At 31.7% G+C, this 24,703-nt stretch overlaps 1 protein-coding gene across 1 annotated transcript; it reads right to left on the bottom strand.

Annotated features, from left to right (window-relative positions):
* Positions 1-5,545: 5,545 nt before the first annotated feature.
* Positions 5,546-24,178, bottom strand: LOC126778255 (homeobox protein slou). The gene is made up of 3 exons (XM_050501745.1): positions 23,857-24,178; positions 6,026-6,348; positions 5,546-5,804 (listed from the first exon to the last, which is right to left on the bottom strand). Exons 1-3 carry the CDS (start codon positions 24,140-24,142, stop codon positions 5,556-5,558), a joined length of 858 nt encoding a protein of 285 aa, XP_050357702.1. The 5' UTR covers positions 24,143-24,178; the 3' UTR covers positions 5,546-5,555.
* Between the last annotated feature and the right edge of the window lie 525 nt (positions 24,179-24,703).

The following is a 24,703-nucleotide window of genomic DNA, read 5'->3' as shown; positions in this document are numbered from 1 at the left end:
ATTATTTTAAGTACCACAGAGTTGATGAAATAAATTTTCAAAGCTCATGTCGAATTGTTGTTTTATCTATACCGATTTCAATGGAGCTATTTTAAATGTGATTTTAATGAACGCAGTATAAGAAAACGGTTTCGTTTATAACACAATAAACTAAATATATTCGCAGTGGCGCGTAACGCGTTCCTGAACGAGGCGGTCTGACAGACAATTAAAAATGACGGATGATGCGCCGCCATTTTGAGACGCGATCAAAGACACCGATTTTCTCTTGAAATTTTATGAAAAAAATCGGTCAACACGTTTTTAGTTCGAGCTTGATAAATTTCTCACATGACGTCAACCTGTCTAGAAAATTATAACGAGTAAAATAATTGACAGTAAAAATATTTGTATTACGTACAATTTACCTAATTGTTTCTATTTAATGTTGATAAGAGGTACAGGCAGACTCCTCGGCTTATTACAGAATGTTTTGTAATTTGCTTAAAACTATGTATAAGATATTTGTTTATTTTGTTTGTTTGTTTATAAAAATCAATCGCAGTGCCACCTACTGAGTCCAGTCTAAGCACACACGAAACAAGTCATCGAAATCGGGTAAATTAACAATTCTCGGATGTTTTTCCATAGGTACTCCTACTTGTAGTGTAAAATCTTGCTTCTTGCCGAATTTGAGTCTTAGTCTCTTCAGTAATTTTATCCTTCAATCATTTTATTAGTTTTAATTTTACCTATGTAATAAAATATTTATTCACCTATAAAATACTTTAATAAATATAATATGACGTGTTGTACAGGTAGGTAAGTACATCAGAGCATCACAGCATGCAAAAGCGATCCCGTGGCGCTCCTCGTTAAGACGGAAAGGGTACCGCTGGTTTTTTAGTGGGTATTCCGATGTTCGGGGCGCACTCGGCGCCTTGGCCACCGGCGAGCCCCACATACCCCCCCACTGTTCCCGTTGGGGAAACGCGTTGAAAAACTCAAACCAAAAAGGTCTACTGGTCCAGACGGCATTCCGCCATACATCATTAAAGATTGTCGGTCAGTGTTTGCTACCCATTTGTTGTACATCTTTAATTTGTGTCTCACAACCTATCGGTACCCAGATGTGTGGAAAATCACACGTGTGGTTCCGGTACCTAAGAATAATTCCGGAACAAACGTAAGTGATTATAGGCCGGTAGCTGTACTATCAGTATTTGGCAAGTTGTTTGAAAGTATCTTACATCACTTGATAAGTGTACAGGTTGAGATACACCTGTCTGATGCCCAGCACGGATTCAGAGTTGGTCGCTCGACTACGAGTAACTTATTATCATTTTATTCATACACTACTATGGCGGTGGATAGAGGTTTTCAAGTTGACACTACATTTCCGGAAGGCGTTTGATACGGTCGATAACGACTTATTGCTCCGTAAATTTGCAGCCGCCGGATTTACTCCTGCCTTGTTACAATTTTTCTCCTGCTACCTCCGTAAACGGAGGCAGTATGTGCAGTTTAATGGACAACTCTCAAAACCGTATTTTACGTTTTCCGGAATAAGTCAAGGTTCCAATTTAGGGCCTCTTGAGTTTCTGATTTTTATTAACGATTTGCCTGATGCTGTTAGTGCAGCTCATAGTTTGTTATTTGCAGATGATTTGAAATTATTCTTAAAAATCAAAACGCCATCGGATTGCTTGATGTTACAAAAAGACATCCAAAATGTTGAAGAATGGAATAAGCGGAATAGGCTAGTGTTTAATGATGAAAAGTGCTCTATAATATCATTCACACGCGCAAACATGCCAGTCAAATACGACTATCGTTTAAAAGACGTTGTTCTAGGGCGGCAATTTACTATCAAAGACTTAGGAGTCTTGATGAGTGATAACCTGAGCTTTACCGACAATATTTACAATATTACAAAAACGGCATACAAATCCCTAGGTTTTGTTTTGGGGCAGTCAAAAAACCTTGAAAGTGTTGCTGCGGTCAAAATTTTGTACAACTGTTTCGTCAGAAGCACGTTAGAAAGTAACTCAGTTATTTGGAGTCCACATGAGGTAAAATACAAACTCATGGTGGAGAAACTCCAAAAGAAATTCTTGAGGTGGCTTTACCACAAGCAATACGGATTCTTCGTAGGGTATCCTTATTGTTATCCTAGTTTATTTATACAAGGATACGATTCCCTCGAAGTGCGACGACATATGGCCTTGCTAAGCTATTTCTTCCTGTTACTCAGGGGTACCATTTTCAATCCCTAAGTGTTAGAGCTAATATCATTGAACGTTCCTGACAAATACACTCGCGCTCGTCGACACAAGCTATTTGCGGTGCCTGGCTGTCGATTGGTACTGGTGAGCGAGTCACCTTTGATACGCGCGTTGACTTTGCTCAATGGTGTCCTGGCCTGGAATCCAAGCCTCGACTTGTTTAACTCATCACCTGCTGTATTTCGCAAAACGGCAGCGGAATACATACAAACCATAATAATTAAGGAATAAGTGTATTCATTAAAGAAGTAAATGCTTTAGGTTAAACCTGTAATGTTTACTTACATTTTGTAAATAAATAAATAAATAATAATAATTGTAAATAAAGTAATTGTTACACAATAAATTAATTAAAAATTGAAATAATACGAAAAATAAATAAATGAAATGTGTATTTTAATACAAACTTCGTCGCGTTTTGACCGCAATTTCAAATCAATCGGACCTATGAGAATTGATTAGACCCTTTGTCAATTATAGTATCGCATTGTACGTAAGACAACTTTGGCCAATTCATAGTTAGCTCAATTAATCGTTATAATTTATACCTTAAAATCTCGATCACATCAGGTTTCAAACAGAAAAAAATGCAAAAATCGATCCATTTGTTTGGGTCCATTAGTTAAACTTATAAAAAAGAGGGACTTTTAACGTCGAGAGTTAAAAACATAAAGTATAATAATAATAATATCCTGGGACATTTTTCACACACGGCCATCTGATCCTAAATTAAGCTTGTACAGAGCTTGTACTATGGAAACCAGACAACTGATATGCTCACATATACTATTTCTATTTTGTAAATACAAACTCATATAGATAATTACACCTAGACTCAGGACAAACAGACATGTTCATGCTCACAAATATCTGTCCTGGGTGGGAATCGAACCCACAACCTTCGGCGAGAAAGGCAAGCATCTACCAACCACGCCAACCGGCTCGTCATAGTATAATTTTCTCTTAAGAAAATTTGCAATACATATCTATTAAAAGCATTGTTCCTAATGAATTTCATGAATACCTGTCTGTCCGACTCGCGAGAGGACCACTGAGGGTCACTGCGTTTACACATCAGAAATAAATGACAATGAGTCAAATTTTGAAAATCTTAATATTGAATTTTACTTTAACAATTATTAAAAGAATGATCGAATTGAAGGTCGTTGGTAAAAAAATTTGTTGATATTTGTACGTAGCTATTAGTGTTAGCGGGGATGGTCAGTTGTCGGCATTGGCTGAGCTGCCGTAATCACGTCATCCGCATCGAATCAGGAGCCTGCGCGATGACGTATAGATTCAAAACTTTACAAGTATAGTAATGTAGTAGTAGTCTGATGGAGTCAGTTGAAGGATTGTGGACTTATCTGTTTTTTCGTTCATCCTTTTAGTTTGGTGACATTTGAGTTAATTTGACTAGTCTTATATACAATTTATCACCAAGTTATCATTTTTAATGCATTATATACAAAGAAAACAGTTTTTTTTAAAATAAATTACTTATTTTTAATAAAATTAGGTTATAAAATAAAACAATATATAACTGGAAACTATTTATAATCAACATCGAGTTTATAAAGTACTTCATCGGCTTATATTTACAGCGTTGAGCATTTATTCAGCGAATACACATATCTTTATATTACATTATTCATATATATAAGGTTAATTTTTATTGTAGACGATATTTTATTTTTAACAGTGATTGAAAATATTTGGTAAAATGATTGAGAAAAGTTATTCATATTTACACACAACAAAAAGGTTTTATGGGTTTATTTTACATGAGCATGTTTTTCATATATAAATCTTTATTTCATGACAACCTTTTTCGTCATTTTTTTTAATCTGCCGAGTAGCGACATTAGTCCAATAGGCAACATGCAAGATTCAAATATTGAGAAATGTAGAAAGTTTGTGGCCAATTACTTGTGTTTTAATATAATACATATATAACGACGACAACATTCATGTGCATTTTTATATAAATAAAAATATATAACTACTACGGAAGATGTTGGAAACTATGAACATCGAATTTTTCTTTTAAAGCAACTTAGCTATCATACAATATAAGATTATTTGAATTCATTTATAAATATTTGGCATTTTTAGGATTTCACAAAATAAAATCTAAGCTATTTTCAATATATGACATCACCATTTTCTATATTTTTTTTACTAGCTATAAAAATAGTTCATACCCATAATAGGCTGAATAACCGAATTTGACTACCTAATTAATACCACGGTTTTATTTTATGAAGTGATTGATTTATTTTGACGTTATATGTATATTTCGAATAAAATGACTAAAATAAAATTATTGTACATGCAACGATATTTACCACCAATTATACGTATGACGATGTCATTCCCAGCTAGAAATCTGAATTCTAACCAATTTCGAGACAATGATTTCTGGTTATATGACGTCACAGAAATTCAATACGGCGGAGAGTAACCGCCATATGTAATATTAAATGTGTTTTTGTATATTTATAGATACAGAGTAAAATAATATTTTTGTTTAAAAATATATAAGTAAGACCAAATAAAATATGTAAGCGAAACAAATAAACTAAGGGTATCAAAATTTACAATCTACGAATAAGTATATTTTATTGTAGCACGTTATCTTATTATTACATTATAATTAATCATTATTAATCATATATTATTTTACATTACGAATAATGTCACACTTTTTTGAAAAAAAAAAAGTTAATCATATTTTAATTCTTAAAATAAAACTTTCTCTTTGTTTAAGTACTTCAAAAATAATAAATGAAATTGTTGCCATAAAACAGTTAGATTAAAAATATTATATTCTGTCTTAAAAGTGTGACATTCCAGCAAAGAATTATTCCTTACTGTAGTATGTATCACAATCGATTCACAATTAAATCTTAAAATAATAAATACATGAAATTGCACTATTAGGTACCTACTTTCTCATTATACAAGATATAAAGTAAGCAAAGCCGTGATTAAAAAAATGTTTTATATATATAGAGAACCATTTGAGGATTTATTTTTACGACATCAATTTGGATCGTTAATTAGTTAACGAAATATTTAGCTAATGTAATTAAATATTACAGATACAACAGTAAAAAAGACACAGAGTAAAAAAACACTGTCAAACGCAAGCGAACATCACTGTCAAATACTTTATTCGATGACATATTTTTATTTAATAATTATAATGAAATGCCATCACTAATTCGAAAGTCCATTCTCATTGTCCGTGTCGACCCTTGGGTCTTGTGACCCTGGTCGTTGCCATAATCACGTGTGGGAGTGACCTAAGGACCCGTGGCTGTGGTGGTGATTTGTGGCTAAATGGTGAAAGTAGGGCGCATAGGGTCCCGGGCCGGTGAACGGATATGGGACACCGTGTGAGTACAGGAGACCCCCAGGATAAGGGCCAGAAGGAAAAGCCCCCGCAGGTGGTGGGGGCACGGTGGGACTGTTCACATCCATCCCAGGGTTTTGCTTTTTCCATTTTGTCCGACGGTTTTGAAACCATATTTTGACCTGAGAACAAAATTAATTGATGATTGTAGGTGTTTTGCTTATTTAATTGATTTTTTAATTTTTTTTTTCATAATTTAATTATTAACTATAAAGGTCATCTGTACTTTTTAAATAAATGATAGTAAAAAGGTTCTATAAACAAAAAAATTAAAATAAATCCAAGTGAGTTTTTATTTCAGCACCGACACATTTCAAAATAATCAAATTCAATATTAACAAACCTGCGTTTCCGTCAGACTGAGACTTAACGCCAAGTTGAGACGTTCACAAACAGATAGGTATCTTGTCGTCTTAAATTTATTCTCCAAGGAAACTAGTTGTTCGTATGTAAATGCCGTTCTAGCTCTTCTTGGCTTTGTCCCCCCCTTAGAGTCTCTAGAGGAACCATTCTTACACTTCTTCGAACTAGAACTCGTGGGACTCTTTGGATCCCCATTTTCGTCAAGGTCGGATTGTGTTAATATGTCATCATCCATGTTAGATGTCTGATCGTCTGTTTCCACATCATCAGCTTCGAGGTCCGAGTGCTGCAGATGATCTTTGACTGCAACAATAGACAAGTTGTTAATCTTAGTATTAATAGAGTACGATTATAAGAAAGACATTTCGAAACTCATTTAGTTTTGCTTTTTTGGTGTTTTTGAATTAAAATTTTATTATTCGTAATAGTAAAATTTCGAACTGATTTTCAGTGCAACGTTTTTTATGTAGCGTTCGGGTGAAACTGTTTTGGCACATGTGATTTCTTGCACTTGCTTTTTCATTTATGTCAAAACGTTTATTGAATAGAAAACACCTAACATAATTTGTATTATATTTAATTTCTACGAAAGAGACATATTATTTAAATTGTTTTATGACGTATATTATAAGTATCAATTTATATAATTCATGTGTCACGGATCCTTCTTATATATAAAACAACTGTTATTATAAAATAAATAATAAAATAAGTATCTACGTCATGACAAATTTAATTTCATCGCTCTTAAAATGCTAAGAGACGTCGAACACAAATAAAATACTAATAAATTAAACACTTTATAATCTCGTGATCATTTTATTTTATATTATTTTTGTGAACATGTCCAAATGATATAATATACATATCCGTTTCCTTCTGTGTTGCCAGTGCAAAATAGTTTTAAAGCGGCTATTAATTTTTAAAGCAGCAACATTGGCAACGAATATCGAACGTCCGGAAACATTAAAATATAATTTACGAGTGCTTAGTGAAATTAGTGAAATGTTGAGTCTAATGGTGGACAGGATATATAAATATTAACGAAATTGTTTCGGTGTTTAGGTGTGACGTTGTTATGGACTTGGAAGCGCGAAATGGCGTTAATAATAGCCGAATTAAAGTCAAAGCGTGTATAAGAAAATGACGACAGTTCTAACTTTCACTAATGTCGCTTGTCATAATTCCATATTAATATAATTGGCGTTATATCTAATGAGTCGAGTTTTAATAGTTTTTATTACTCTTATACTCTATACTTGTATGATTTCAATGTTTAATGTCTTCGCCACTCAGTACTCTGCATAAGTATGTTTTCCTTATTATAGTTAAGTTACTGGAGATTAATAATTATTGCTTTTTAATATATACATTCTTAAGTGGGCCGGGCTTTCGATGTTTTTTCTTATTCTGCATTTAAAAATATTTTTTTTTTGAGGATATTTCAAAAATAATAATATCAACTGACAGATCCTGATTTAAAATTTATTATCTATCAGAAATATTTGAATATAGAATGAGGCTTGTTGTAGCTACGAAAACATTTTATATGGCTGCACATCATTTAGCGTAATGCGTTCATGTATTTGTTATGCATTAATTATACGAATACGACAATGAGTACAGATACCTTTTTAATAATTAAATATTTACGCGAATATGACAAATCACGTCCATAACAAAATACCTGTTTCCGTTCTCAAGTCAGTTTATAGTTACAAATCAAAAGAAATAATGCAATAATTGGCGTCCAACCTTGATTAGTTCCGATGATTAATTTACTATTTTATGAATAAACAAACATTTTTATATATGTGAGCTATTTGCGAGTCACGACATATTTGTAATACTTTACTTTACTTGCCAATACACCAAATGTTTGATCAAACAAAGCGACAATGGTACGCAAACACGCTATAGATATCCACAGCATGTTTTTTATTTGTTTATATTAAAAGTATATATTTGACGAATAAGAAGCTATAAGAAATTAGTCTGAAAGGGCTGTCCATTAATTTAATAAAACAATAGACGTTGCATATCAAAAACCGCCATTTTCACAACACTTTTAATGTCATTCGATCTTGTTTATTAAAAACGCCAAAGTCTCTAAGTACTCAACTGACGTTAGACTAAGTACTAGAAGTACCAGAAATCACAAAATGTTAGTTATGCTTATGTACGAATTGAAAAATCTTAATTTCATTTTCGTTCGGAAAATTAAAAGTTTTAAAATTATTACGAGACGTTAAAAGAAAATATTTATTAAATTTCTGGACGTTACTTAGTATTTACATAGTCACCTCATGAATTATTTGTCTTTTTTACATAAACAAATCTTACTTATAGATTAAATTTTACTGGTGGTAGGGCTTTGTGGCAAGCTCATCTGGACAGGCACCACCCACTCAACAACTCAAAACAGCAGTGCTTGGTATTGTTGTGTTCCGGTTTGAAGGGTGAGTGAGCCAGTGTAATTGCAGGCACAAGGGACATAACATATTGGTTCCCAAGGTTGGTGGTGCATTGGCGATGTAGGCGATGGTTAACATTTTTTACAATGCCAATGCCTATGGACGTTGGTGACCACTTACCATCAGGTGGCCCATATGCTCGTCCACCTTCCAATACTATAAAAAAATGTATGCTCTAGTAAATATTACATTAGTGAGTCAATATTTATATCTCTAAGAACAAAGAATATTCTGGAATCAAAATATAATTGAATATTATTTAAAACAAATAACAAGATCTTGTCTCATATTTTCACAAACATATCATACCGATAATTCTAAACTTTATTACACAAATGAAAACATACTTTTTGACATGTCGCCTGCTAACATTTGAGGATTGTAAACGACGTAACTCTATATGAGAATAATTAAATATAAATCTTATTATTATTACTGTTAAGTTGAAATTTCTACGTTATAACGTTGCGTTTAAGATTTTTCTTTTTAAAGAAAGTTGTCCACATCGCGCGGTACGAATTAACGCGATAAAATTACGAGCAGATGTTCCGACGACAGATATATTACGGGTGCGCTTGCGACGTTTACTAAATTAAATACATCTTATAAGGATACGGTTCCAGCTGAAGATACTAAATCGCCCTATTGGTTTGTTTCTCTGTTTAAAACTTAGTGTAATTTCAATGAATTCCGGTTATATCTAGTTTGCTCTCCGAAGTTACATACAGCTATGTTGTATTTGCTTCAATGTAGACTCCATTATCAATCGTTATATGTTTTCATCTTTAAAAGAATAAAGGAATTAAAATAAGAAAACATTATCGTCTTAGTTATATCGAGTTAAATTTTTCGCGGTAAAATTCACCCTCTTTTTAATACCTAACAACAATTAAATAAAATAGCTTAAATATCATAATTCTATGATTTATTTAGAATGACATTATAATTATAAATAGATTTTGGTCTTTAAAAAATATTGCTAAAACAAATTCAGCAAAACAACTTAAATTTGAATAAGATAAAGAATTAAATAATTTATAAACATATTTATACATTATATTCTTTTTTTAAATATCTTATACGAGGTTATGTTTTTCTATTGCAATCGCGAACAAGTTAATCAATCCACGACTATACGCAATGAAACTCGAACAATGCGTAAGTCAATTAACCAATGCCAGAAATCAAATAAAAAAAACATATAGACTAGAATTGGAGCTAGGGTTACCAAATATTAAAACTTGAAAATGAACCTTTGTGCAATATTATTTTCCTTTATTATATCTGATAATAATAATATGCAAAAAGTATGAATTAAGACTTAGTATAACATAAGAATAAAAAAGTAAAAAGCCTGTAAATGTGCCACTGCTGAGCTAAGGCTTCTCTTCTTTTTGCGGATGTGATTTGAAATTTACTTCAGCTCACTTACTCAGTTTACTTCAACTTACTTAGAAGCCTTAGTACGTTGGTAAATGATATTATTGGTTAGTAATAAAAAAAAAAGTGAAAGCTTGAAATATGTTTTGTTTAATCAAAATTGAGATTAAATAAAAACACCATTATCACGTTCGAGTGCTTTCCGAATGTATAGGTAATTAATAATTAATCCGGGAAATTTCTAGCATATGGCAACCTTGCAGCATAGTTGTCACAAATTCCATACCAAATACGTTGCTAGATTTTATTTGTAGAAAACACATTAGAGAATGTAAGTTTGTTTGTTAAACAACCGCTTCGCATACGATTCATATTTTGTACAAGCTAATTACAATAATTACTAATAAGCTTTTACCTACCCAGGGTGGTATGCATAAATACTACCAACAAGTAATTAGTGGTTACTTCTCAAAGTGATTTAAAAAAAACTCTATTCGCTCGCGTTTAAGGAGAAGACTTAGGTCACTCAATGTCCGTTGTTAAAACGTGAAAATGAAATAAAAAAATTAATAAACTCATTCACATTTATAATATAAATAAGAATGGATATAATTTTCTTCTGGCGTATATCTACGCTAGTTAAGTTTAAATAGTCTGCCAATGTCACGTATAAAAGAGATGAAACACAATGAGATCAATCGGTTTCAAATTTTGATGTGTTTAATGGTGATGAGTCGAAACTACGTTATAGTATTGTAGATTGGATATGCTTTTAAGACATTTGCGTGAGGTTAAATTACGTCAATAATTTTCATTCATAATATTTTCTAAACAAAGAGGTTTTATATTTATTAACTTAAGAAAAATTAAATCAAAACTAAATAAAACAAGAGAAGTTAATATTATTATAAAACAAAATATTACACAAATAATTTCCCCTAAATACGTAGTTCGAAAGCTTGTAGACTCGTGTAAACAAGCTTGGTTTCGGTAACAGGGAGGGAGGACGATAAAATAGTAGGACGATAAAATACTCACCTATATATAAAGTACCTACCGCGTTGCCTATTTTTCATTCGTTAGTATTGACTGGCCGCGGTCTCTTTGGCTGTTATATTTATGTATTTGTAATATATGTATAAGTTGGTTTGTAGTGTAATATTCTATATATGAGTTGGTTGACTGGGCCTCCTTGGTCTCGCGGCTATCTTTTGAGGCCGCAGGCCTTGATATCCTGGGCTTATACCCTGAGTCGGGCTAGCAAAAAAGTTATTCGTTTTTCTGTAAATACATTTTCAGTAGCAGCCTAGAATATGAAAGTTGCCAGTGTTAACACTCCCGTTCCTCAGATAGCACGTAAAGCCGGTTGTCATGTCGGTTTTCCCGTCTCATTAGATAATGAGTGTGAAGTCCTAGAGAGTGCACTTGTGTTAGCACACACTTGTGGACTATAATATGTCTTACGTTTAGCTTGTTTTTCTTGAGGATTACCCCCATTGCGTAGCCGAAAACGGTATCCAGGACATTGTGTGACAGTTGGTGTAACAAAGCAATCCATTAAGAACTGATTTGGCTTAGTAATTATAAATTTATAAACGTTTTTTACCAGGTGATTAGTTAAACAATGCTGTGTCTTCTTCTTTCGAACGTCAAATCAATGATGATAGAAAGAGCGCAATCAATATTTAACCAAACAAGCGGTAAGCATATTTTATAAGTAAGGCCGTTAACGCTTAAAAAGCTGTAAATATTCAGAACGTCACATAAGTTCGAGTTATACCGACACAATGAAACATTGTTCTAGAAAAATATTAATATTATTATGTTTAATATGTAACATACATTAAAGATGAAGAATCAAAGGTTAAAGGATAGGATAGGATAGTCATCATGAGGATGAACTGCAGCCTTAAAAAGTATGCAATTATTTGTAAACACAATCACTTAACAACTCAACATAATGTTTTTCCCTTGCACTTGTTTTCAAGCGCTAATACATACAAACGGTTCTATTTCTAAACATTGCTTATTTAATTAACCATTTGACATTCGAAAGAGTAACATCTGCCAATAATATTTATAAAATTTTGTAGATGGCAGATAGAATATTAATAATAAAGAACAAATTTCCTTTTAAAAAAAATACGAATTTTATCCACATTTAAATTAAAATTTTTCTAATAAACATTGCTTGTTAAAGAAAGCTCAAAGCTATATTAATTTACTTAATAACCTAAGTACATCTGTCTCTTGAATAATAATGGGTTATATAGTCAGAAATAGGAAGTAGCCCTAGTTTACCCTTAACAAATACGAGATTCCATCCTATATTCTCGTAATATAATTCGATTCCCGATATCAAAGTCAGATAAAGCTTCAACGAACACAATTTTCAGCTCTCCATACTCCAAATCCCAGTGAGGAAAGGCACTTGTAATCGAGAGGGCTTTATTAATTACAAACTTGGACCGCAAGCCTCCACCCGTCTATTGACAAGCAATTATACACTTTAAACTCTCTTAGCTAAGGCTAAAAATCCCTTAACGCGATGCTATTAGCCAAAATTTCAACCTTATCTTTTGGGCGTAAGCGTTTGTACGCCTTTGATGGTACTGCACAGGGTTTAAGTTTTAATTCCACTCGTATTAAGGGCTGTTTTTGTATAATACGTTTTATAAACAAGGACCATCAATTTGTTAAATGAAGAAAATGGAGAAGTGTAATTTGGGTAGGATTCTTGGTTGGGTGATTTTGAGAACGGGGTCGTGTTCGCAGTTATGTTAAACGATAAAGCGGAGTTATGGAGTTAATTTATTTTATAACAAAATGTTTTAACAGTGATTCATTTAAGACAATTATCATTTATTTGTATATTATATTTTATCAGCTGTTGTATTTTTGTTAGTATGAACCAATTATCCGCATTATGTAAGAACGAGCTCGTTGAACGCGATTGTGAAATTTCAGAAAATGATAAGCAATATTAACTAATAATTATAAAATTTAAAGGATACATTAAAATAGCGTTTCGCCGTAAACATTTTCTACATTTCACGAGTAAAAAAGAAATATAAAGTCATGTATATTTCTTTTTTTTATGGACTAGGTACGTTTGTATTTTGGCCATGTTTTATTTTACTATAACCGAACTTAGCAAGAGTTGGATCTAATCGATTCATAAAAACTAGTTGCCTTAAAATTTATTACTAATTAACAATTTGCGTTTAAATATACTTTTATATATTTATGTAAATATATACATTTTTTAAAGTAAATATATGATTTTAATATCACAAAAGTTATCTTAAAATTTAAATTTGTTAAGTAAACATTGTACCGGACTAATCAATCGCTTGTTCGATTAACACTCATTTCCGAAACGCTGATTCGCTGAAAATAAATTAGCTAATAACAAATCATAAATATTCATATTCAACCAAATATTGTACGCAAAATTATTTTTTCGATCGTTCAATTTAGATTGATCATTGGCTCATTGGATCAGTTTTGCTAAGAGTGCATTATGTGCCAATGAACAAAATGTTTGAGGATTTACAAAAAAAGTCGAATATGTTAGTCGAACATCTTGATGTATTGCCGAACATTGTCATTTAATTAAAAAAAATATTTACAAATTTATAAAAGGCAACTCGGTCATTTAATATTAGGTATCCTCCCTTAGACAATAAAACAAAGCAAAACCAGTCATGGGATCTAACGGTGGTGGAAAAATGAATGAGTGAATGATACCAAAGCCTACAACTCTTGCACCTTTGTTTTTGTTCTCTCTCTGCCAGCCTTTGAGTGTACCACTGCTGGCCTGAGGCGGAAGGCCTCACTTAGAAAAGAAGGTTTTTGGATCATATTTTACCACGCTACTCCAATATGCGTTTGTCTCTCGCTACATCATAGTTCGTTACGCTGTATGTTCTTAATTTTACTGAAATTCTATCACAAATATATTTTATGAATAAATAGACACGATGCGAGTATGTGGGAGTCTTACCGTATGCTATACTAGACACGGAAACCCTCGGTATCCTCTTCGCTTTGTAGGACGCCATGGGTTCGATTGCACGTGATCGCTACCATCACAGCCCGACGGCTGGCATGCCAGAGCAAGCGCTTTAGATTATTATGACATCCAACCTCAAAGTTGGTGACCCTTCCATTGTGGGAGTGGAAAGCGCATCTGCCGATTTTTGCTAGCATTTAAATCTTAAGATTCATTCGAGTGATAAAAATATCTACAATATATAATTCAATAAACAAAGATGTATGCCATATCTCTACGTAAAAAATATATTTAATTGAAATAAATTAATATATATATATATATATATATATATATATATATATATATATATATAAACGACTATATATTTGACGAGCCGGTTGGCGTGGTTGGTAGAACACTTGCCTTTCACGCCGAAGGTTGTGGGTTCGATTCCCACCCAGGACAGACATTTGTGTGCATGAACATGTCTGTTTGTCCTGAGTCTGGGTGTAATTATCTATATAAGTATGTATTTACAAAAGAAAAGTAGTATATGTAGTATATCAGTTGTCTGGTTTCCATAGCACAAGCTTTGTACAAGCTTAATTTGGGATCAGATGGCCGTGTGTGAAAAATGTCCCAGGATATTATTATTATTATATATAGAATTATAGATACATGCAATTCAATAATTTATTATAATTATGTTATTAAAACAATGCTTTTTTTCCGAATATTAATAATATACTAAAATCAAAAAAGCGTATTACCTAAGTATATTAGATTAACTTGGAAACGAATGCTTACAGTAGGTACCATAATATTGATAACTTATTTAAATTAATTAAACCATAGAAAAGCAAAAGTTTGAGTTCTGTTTTAATCAACTCAAAATTAGAGGGTGTTTATAACACAAAGTCGCGGGTAAGCGAGGACTTAATGTTGGCAACACTGCTCTTGACTTTTTAATTACAGCCCGAATTACGTGACAACGCCGTGACACCGCGTTGAATGACAATGGGCTTAAGTAGGTCAGAATAAACCTTATAATTTGGTGATATAATTTTAATGAAAAAGTTTGTTAAATTAATAAAGAAAAAATCTTTTTAATATTCTAAAGATAATATAAAATAAGCTAAGTTGTTAGATTGGCATATATTTAAACGATTACATTTAAAAAAACACATCAGTATTATTTACTTTCTAAACTAAATAATATAAAATTGATTTAGAATAAGATTATACATTAAATTTGACTCCGTCGCTTAATCATATATATATATATCTGTCACTAAATGATTAAAACAAAAAAGTAATAGGTACTTATTTACATAAAATATATATGATACAATCAATATAAGTAATATATATGTTAGTTTGCGAAATTTTAAGTCTACTATATTACACGCAAGTAATGTATCTCATGTACTCTTTTTTAACCCTTAACTCATCCAAAGTGCTTTGAGGTCTAACAAAATACATAAATCAAATTTCCCGCAATAAGTTTTTGTCGGTAAAAAAAAAAAATTACCCTTCCCGTTTAAAGGGCCGAAAAATAAACCAACATAGACCGTGAACGCAGAATTTATGTCCGCTTGACCCTCCAAACGCCTTATTCACCTTTTATTTTTATTTGAGTGAGCAAGGAACAAATCTTAGCGCAAAAGGGATAATAAAATAATCGTTAGATTCGTTTAGACGACTCTAATTTCACGGATTGGTGCGCAAAGGGACGCAGCGGCTAAGGGTTGAATCTGTCTCTATTTAACGTACAGTTTGTCGCAGCTATCTCACTCTAGCCCAGACCAATCACGTTAGGAAGTATAGGGCTAAAGTTTGTATTCTTATTTTGAGGGTTTGCAAAATTGTAAAAGCTTTATATTATGTCGGTAGGTTAGATAAAATATATACATTCTTAGTATTAAATTTATTAAAAACAGATTTAAATTAACGTGGCATCTACAGATTAATTAACGATTACATTCAGAGAAGTAAAAATATTTACGAATTCTTTTGAAATTGAATAGATTTACTTTCCTAAAACGTATGTAAAGAAAGAATTTATTACATATGTATCAATATGTACAAACAACAAAAAAACCAGCCCAATTTTATTATGACTCATACTCTACATAGTCAGTATATGGTAATTTGTTGAAAAAAGCACAAACGACTTCTGTTGCTAAATAAAAAAATATTTTGGTTATTATATAATTAGTGAATTTATAGATGACAAAACACTTTGTAAATCAAACGCCTCCATGTTATTTTATGTATTAAAAATTATAAGCGTTCACGAACAATTTAAAAAAAAACACTAAATATTTATTGCCATTTATCAGATTTAAGTGCTTTTCGCCGAACCGATGACATAGTCTTTACTCTGGCTATCATTAGGTAAGTGTAAATATTTCTATATTTAAAAAAATCACCGTCTTAAAAAAAGACGTATAAAAACATTTCCTCAAAACCATCTCAAATTGCTGATTAGAATATTTAATAAGATTTATTTGCTATCTATAATTTTATAAATGCGAAAGAACTCCGTTTGTCTGTTACGCTTTCACGGCTAAACCACTGAACCGATTGTGATGAAATTTGGTACGCAACAAGCTGTAACCCCTAGAACGGATATAGGATACTAATAACTGCGCCCCCTTAAACGTTGGCGGAGCCGGGGTCGGAAACTAGTGTAATAAAAATAGAAATAAAAGAAAATAAATACCTAAATCCAAGAGTACTCTTACTTGTACTTGTGTTAAAATTATATTCCATACTAAAAAACTATATTTCATTATCTGATTCAATAAAAAATTTGATACAGTTTCAGTAAAAAAAAAAAAATATAAATTATCTTCGTAATGAGTGTATAACTGTTAACTGCCCATCCGATCATCATGAAATTTTGCATACACGTTGTTAAGGGTACAGTAAATGTCACAGGGTATCAGTTGCCCCTCACACGCGGCCACGTATGAAAACTAGTTTCACGATAAACTTTAAAAGGAAAAATCGGGAAAATGACGCGGAAACATCGATGATAGACGACGCACTACGTGATATAAAAGCGACTATAATACGTCAGTCGCTATCTCACACTTATCTTGAATCTTAATCGGATCGCCATTTTGAATTTAATAGCGTGGGCGTTTTGCTATCCTGTTGTTTGAATATCGAATTGTCAAAATACTCTATACTTCTATACTAATATTATACATGCGAAAGTATCTCTGTCTCTCTGTTACGCTTTCACGGCTAAACCACTAAGCCGATTTTGATGAAATTTGGTATTAAGCAAGGGTGAACTCCAAGGATTTATTGACCCTACGCTCAAATCGCGAGTGAAAATGAATGCTTAAATAAATGACATCATACAACTTACTTTGTTTGTTTCTGATATAGCAATACTTTACGACTTTTGAAACTCTATCAAAGCGTTAGATAATACTTTACTTTTCAGACAAAAAAAAAAGTCTATAAAACAAATATAAGAGAAGTAAAGCATCTAAATCAATTAACATGTCAACATCTGGTACAGCTGTCGTCGACAGGTTTGCAGCTTCCGGTCAGACGGTGGCTGGATATTGTTTACAACTTTCGCTTTTTTTATCTGTGCCAATTAATCTATTTTGTTATTTTAAATATATTTAATGTAATTATTTTTACATTATCGGTACATTTACATGTCGATTATTTGTAATTAAATGTAATTTAGTAATTGACCGGTCTAACAAGTGTCCGTTTAATCCCTGTCATTACATTTTAAAACGAGAGCAATAAAATCACGCGTCGTCATTATCAAGTCGGATTTACGGTAGATTTTAAAACATTATTTAAATTACTCACCTTTATATTCATTAAACAAGCTGTAGTTTTTATAATAAACCTAGACATGTTTCATTAACTTACTAGAAAAAAGTATAGTTTATGATTCGAGGTTTTCCAAAGTTCAACCCAGGGTTCAAATCTAGACAAGCATCTTTGATTTTTAATGTACTTTGTAATTTGTGCCTATTATTCATTTTGTACTTGGCGGTGAACGCATTGGGGTGCGTGGTGGGCTCCAAGTCTTCTCTTGAAGAGGAGATAAGTTCTTAGTCCAGTACTAGGCCATTTTCAGGCCAATCGTATGTGCATAATTATAATCATACAAGATTTACTAGTCACCTTCAATTATTTGTTAAAATTTGTTACATTATTCCTAAGAAGGTTATTTTTCATACAATCTCTTACTGCGTAGTTAAGGGGAAGTATTTAAAAAGTTACCAATGTCCTATTCGTTTGACTTATATCCGTCTTAAATTACATAAAAATTGTTTGATTGAAAACGCACAATATTACTTTTATATATAAAGTAGAGTATTACTAAGTACTCCACGTGGTTACAACCGCGTTATGCGATACCGCTCCGCCCCCGTGGATGTTATATACTCTATGTACCCGCGTGTTATATAGTGTTTACCCGCGGCTCCGCTCGCATAATCCAGAATTGCTAAATAGCAATTTTAATAGTTGTTTCCTCAAAATGAATCATTTCATACAAACTTTGAAAATTAAATTAAAAAAAATCCTCCTTAGGCTACTATGTAAATAGCCTACTATGTAAAAGGAAATAAAAAAAGTATGTATAGTTATTATAGTGTCCGTTATTCTTTAATATATACAAATTACCTTTTGAGATAACGATAAAAATTTTCAGTTTAGACAGAAAAGCAATGAGATTTAAATATCCAAAAAAAAAAACTAAAGTTTTTTACATTAATATAGTTTATTATAGGTAGTCAAGCCGTAGGTATTTACAAAAAAAAATATTCTTATCTAGAACAACTAAATGTATCATATTATATACATGAACGTATATAACAACAGCCGTTCCGTCGGCTGACACAATATATATAGAGACGAATAAATTCCGCTATTAAATATTGAATGAAACAAAAAATAATCGATTAATACCAAACTACAGTATCGATTTTGTCAACAGAAACAAAAATGAACAGTGTAAACAAATTGTAATAATGGTTAATATGTATGAAAAAAGACGCACCATTGTATACGCCATTCTATTTACAAAATACTTTTATTGTAAACATTTTCTTCTTCACCTTTATTTCACTTGATAGAAAAAAGAAAAATAATATAAAACTAACTGTATTGCGAATTTGTAATAACTCATTTCATAACTCACCATTAAAATATTGACAACAGACCTATATTCAGTTATGATGCGTGTATTCTGGTTATATATATATCTATAATTTTATAATAATTATAGTCAATTTAGCATATTACTTGCTGACGTATCACGACCGTTTTCCGCGGTGAGTTTCGGGTTTTTTTTTTTTACAGAATATCCCTATTGGTTTTATAAATATACGGCCCCGATACAATTTCTCATATCTGCAAAGCGAAAAACGTTAGATATCAAATCGTAAACATTATAAGCATTCTTCCTTAAAATCTGCCCTACGATTATGTTGCTACAAAAAATATACCTTATGTTGCCCTTCTTTAATACGTCAGATAATATATCAGATGCCTTGTTTTAGTAGCTGGGTTATATTGCTGTACATGCCCATGTTACGGTTTCGAATCCCACATCAAGGTACTAAAAGATATTGGGGCTTTTGACAAAAAAAATCTAATTCAAAATCAAAACCTTTATTCACATAGAAGCATTACAGTTTCTTATTGATTGTAAAAAATCTGATATAAGTTTGAAAAGAAATACCACAGAACTGAGATGTAAGGAAATAAAGCTGTTGGTCTTGGGAGTGATCTCTCTCTGGTCGTATAAGATGCCCAATTGACTATGAGAGTGAGCTATTAGTGAACTATATCTACGCATCTCAGATATTGTGATATTAATTTAATAATACTTACCTACCACATAATGGTCGTAATAATGTAACCAAATTAGGTAGGTATTTCAGCTACCTTTGTCATTATTTGCGAAAATAAAAAAAACACATAAATAGGTGACTACGTTTCGTTAAATATTTGAGGAACATGGCGGAACTGACATTTCAATTCACGAAATGTTTATTAGCTTCTAATAAACTAAAAATAATACAACCTTGTTCCGCTCACACTCGTCAGTCTGACATCGTTTACCTTTCGTCACGTACCCAATAAAGTCTTCAACTTCGACAAGCTTAAAGAAAACAAACCAATAAACGATACATTAACTCTTATTTCTTTTATCATAAAAGTCAAAATGTTTTGGCGTGACGGATAATCAGTTTGTAATATTTAAAGGCTGACACGTTAGCAATCGAGATCACAATGACCTAACAATTTGTTTAAATTGACTTTCAGTTTGACGGCCATTATCAGAATAATTGCCTGTTAATATTTCACGACAGTGAACATGTTATTAACTTGACAAAAATAAACCTAGAAATTAACTATTGTGTTTTAAAATCATTAATGTGTCTTGTTAAATAAATATTTTGTGATTTGATGGATATTGCATAGTTTAGTCAAGTTTAATTTTTTTTCTAAAATGTTTTTAGTTTTGGCAACGACACGATTATTTTCTTCAAGATTATTTTCCGTTAAATGGAAAAGATGTCATTTAAAGAAAGTTTATTATTATTGATTTATGGATTTAAATATATATTAGGTAATTAGTCCGAAGGCAGTCGCTGACGTTTATTTAGATTAGATTAGCATTCAGTCAAATAAGAAATATAACTTTGCCGATAAGCCAAAGTCATCAAAAGTACGTCAAGGCGATATTTCTACGTACGTTTCCTTACCCATAAAGTATCAACCGACTTCCAAATCATTTAAGTATCTATATACACATACAACAATATAAGCTTTTTTACTGTTTGCTCATAGGTATTAAAACATAAAAATAGATATATAAAAGCTTAATGTTAATACTCAGGTATTAATCGTGTGTGTTAGTTTTATTTGCTTCGTCCACTGTGCTGTAAATATAGAGGCACAAATGGATGCGCAAGCGCAGCTAGAGATCAGTCGCAGGACTGTCTTTAAAATGTCCAAATTTAAATAATTTCCAAACTTTGCCTATTACTTACAAATTCAACAACAAACTACAAAACTCAACAACCTCTATAAAACAAAGATTTTAAAATTAATTACTAATGACATAAATTTTTTAATCACAGTCCGCCTTAGTCTCCTGAGAAGGCAATGTATCATAACCAAATCTTACTAAAATTAAAACGTTTTAAGGGCATAAGACACAGTTATTTGGGGCATCGTGCGGCAAGATCTGATGATGTAGAAATGTGATAAAAATTAAGTCATAAAATTTAAATTTAAAACTAAAAAAAACTAGGTATTTCCTATACAAAAAATTTAAGCTGTTTTGGACATACTTTCTAGAAAAGTTGATATTAAATTATAATATTTATAAATTTTAAGTTTTTGTGTATTTATAAAAGTGTCTACAACCTACTTACCTGGAATCTTACAAATTAAATGTCAGTTAGTAATTTTTTAATTAAAAAAAAATCACTGCGGAAAGCGTAAACAAATGAAGTTTTTTTTATAGAATATATATAGTTATAAAATATTAACGTATGTTAGACATACAAGAGGAATATGTAATATACTGACAAACCTTAAGTATATAATCGATTCTACATCAACATATATACTTTGTTAAATAAAGGATTTTTTAAATTAAAATAGATGTTATTTTCACTGGCCGTCTCGATAGAACCTTCTCAATCATTAGTTATATCGCCGAATGTATTCGATACGATTTAAAGAATGAGTGAAGTAATTACTAGAAAGAGTAAAGAGTTAGTGGCATATTGATATTTTATACTTCCTATCCCGTCACCAATTGGTAGCATTTGCGTGTCCATCACGTCTATTATAGCATATAAATAAATAAAAGTTACTTTCAGCTCGTAGTTATCCCACAGCCTAATGCGGAACAAAAGCTTCTATTAACGGAAAAGCGTGTGACGTAAATCCGTGCTCGACTAAAGTATAAATACTAATAAGATAAATCTAATATATATAAAATATTGGCTATTTTCCTTATATATTTACGTTCGAGCATCGTTCAATTGATTTAGACGGAAACTTTGTACAGTTTTTGTTGACACGTAAGGTAAGGTTTAAATAAATTTTAAGTATAAGTTGTTCGCACACTATGCCCGATGAATGATCCTGGCAAATATATATATATAAATATTTCTCTTTACAGAGGTTGCCTGGAAGAGATCACTTTAAGTGATAAGGCCGCCTTTGCATACTATATGTACTACTTGCTATTATATGTTATTATATGTTTGTAAATTGTGTGCAATAAAGAATAAATAAGGTTTCTGATATAGACCAACGTGCATTAAGTAAACAAGCGAAACCGAGACTGATTTTGTTATATTCGCGTGGTTTTTTTTTACATTAATTTGATGCCTAATAAAAAGCCTAAAATAATATATTCACACTATTTTCGTACCTATTTATTCGAGTAGCAACTAATTTTCTAACAAAACAACAACGTATTCGATAAAATTAAGTTTGCACTGCAATATCATTACTCGACTTAGTTCTTAAGTACTGCGAAAAAGCCTTTTAAGCTTACGGAGCGTATTAGACAGGTGACATTCGCTTACCATCTCAAATTAACATTATTATAAATAATTTTATAAAAAGTTCGCTCTAAAATATTATACAGTAATTGTATAAAAAAGTTGTAATTTAATTACGTTTGTGTTTTTTATTAATTTGCCTAACGGAAATACAATTAACTTAGCATTTAAATTAAGAAACCTTCCGCTTTGATCGAATCAAGAGAGCAGATAATACTTTAATCCATTTTATTATAAAAAATTAGCGAAATTGAGATTTTGTGATATAATAACATCATTTAAAGTAATTTATAATATGGAAAAAATATACATGCAATATTAAAAAATAAATAAATAATTCGAAATTTAAATAAACAGATTAATGTAAAATTTTGATCCGATTTTTATTGTCAGAGATATCGATTTTATATCGATGTGAAGTAGATGCGAATCGATTATCAATCGTACAATATTTTCCTTATTTTTATCATTTGTAAATATATTAAACATACCTAAGTATATTGTGTACCTACTTTAGAAATGTCAAAAACATTTAATATATGTATATATATTATTTAAAGTGTGAAATTGCATTGTGAGTAAACATCTTTGGGTTGAAACTGATGCATCTCTATGTATAAAATATCGCTTTATTATTAACAATCAAATATATTATATACCTTGATTATTACACCAAGGAATCTTATATCAATGGTCGTTAGCCTGATTATCTCTGCCTTTCTGCTTATACAATAAAAAAAGTTGAACCGTGTACACCCGCTTAGTTAAAATAGCGATTGCCAAATAAGCGAACGTTAAATTTTATCTGTGGGTTATAAAGCATCCGTTACACCGACGGTCTCATCTATTAACATAGATAACAATCAACTATAATAAGGAAATGAATTAACTATTTATTTGTTTTAGATAAAAAATATTCCGTACATACGTAAATCTATCAAGTGTTACAAAGAAAAAATGTAATACCTCTTAGGAGTAAAAATTTTTATTTAAAACAATAGTTACTACGATTACAAAATACAAGATTAATATTCTAAATTGAATTTAAAGTTTTGGGTTATATCTTTCTCATACAATAATAAAGTATTAATATTGCTTTTAAATAGTTTTAATTTTTATGTAGTAATATTAGACCGACCTATTCTTAAGCCGCAGTCCTGTAAGTAATCGTTATTATTTAAAAGGTTTGATACATTTTTATTTTAATAATTTAAGCTTAGTTTTATATACAGCGTAGAACTCTTGTATTTATAAATATGTAAATAATTGAGATTAAAGTTTCTCACAAGATCTTATTCGATAAGGAAACTCGCTTATAATAAAAACTTATACACTTAAAATAAAAACACATACTATTAATCGTTTTTTTTAAACTTACCAGAATCGCTGTCATCTCTATCATAATGTGGTCTCCAGTACGTCTCATCATAGCGCAGAGGCACTTCCGATCGTCCAGTGAACTTGGTGGGGTCTAGAATATTTTCAACGGAAAACGCAATAGCGGGTCGGTCAGGCGGCCTCGTCAGCCCGAGTCGCCTCGTCAGGTCAACCGGCGCGGCCTCTTCTACGCCGACGACGTCCACCTCGCCGTTCGCCTCCGCCTCCGCTTCAGCTTCGTCCTCTCTCCTATCCTCAGAACTTCGCGCCATTGCCAGCATCGTCATATCAACGTCTATTTATTTAAATATGCCACAAACATTAAACTTATATATATTTTATATTCATAGTTACAGTTTTATTTATTATATTATTATTGTTCTTTTTTTAAACTTAAACAGTTCGTCGGCACTAAACACTGCACTGGTACTGTTTCTTTTTTTTTTTAATTAATTCATAAAGTCAAATTGGTCTGTAAAATCATAATATTAGCATAATTTTTTTTTTATTTTTTTTTACATTTTAATATTATTCATACTTATTATAATTTCTAAATCAACCCGTGAACGATCGCACTGAAATCCGTCAACGCGAGCGCTAGTGAGTACGCAACCGTCTGCACCTAACATCGGAACTCTACGAACGATAAAACCGGGAACGAAGCGGGCGGGGACTCTACGGAGGGGGACCCGTCTACCATGGGAGGGGAGAGAATCCCGCAAGCCGATTGGCTGAGGCAAACGAGGCGTGCCCGGGGTGGAGAAACGTAATCGAGCAATAAGGTTTAAACAATTTCGTTTAATACGTTGAATTATGTAAGAGAGCGGCGGGCAAGTAATCGCGCACAA

Source organism: Nymphalis io, chromosome 25 (genome assembly GCF_905147045.1).
Source record: "Nymphalis io chromosome 25, ilAglIoxx1.1, whole genome shotgun sequence".
Classification (NCBI taxonomy): Eukaryota; Metazoa; Arthropoda; class Insecta; order Lepidoptera; family Nymphalidae; genus Nymphalis; species Nymphalis io.
The sequence above is the reverse complement of the archived record's forward strand: the minus strand, read 5'-3'. Positions and strand labels throughout refer to the sequence as shown.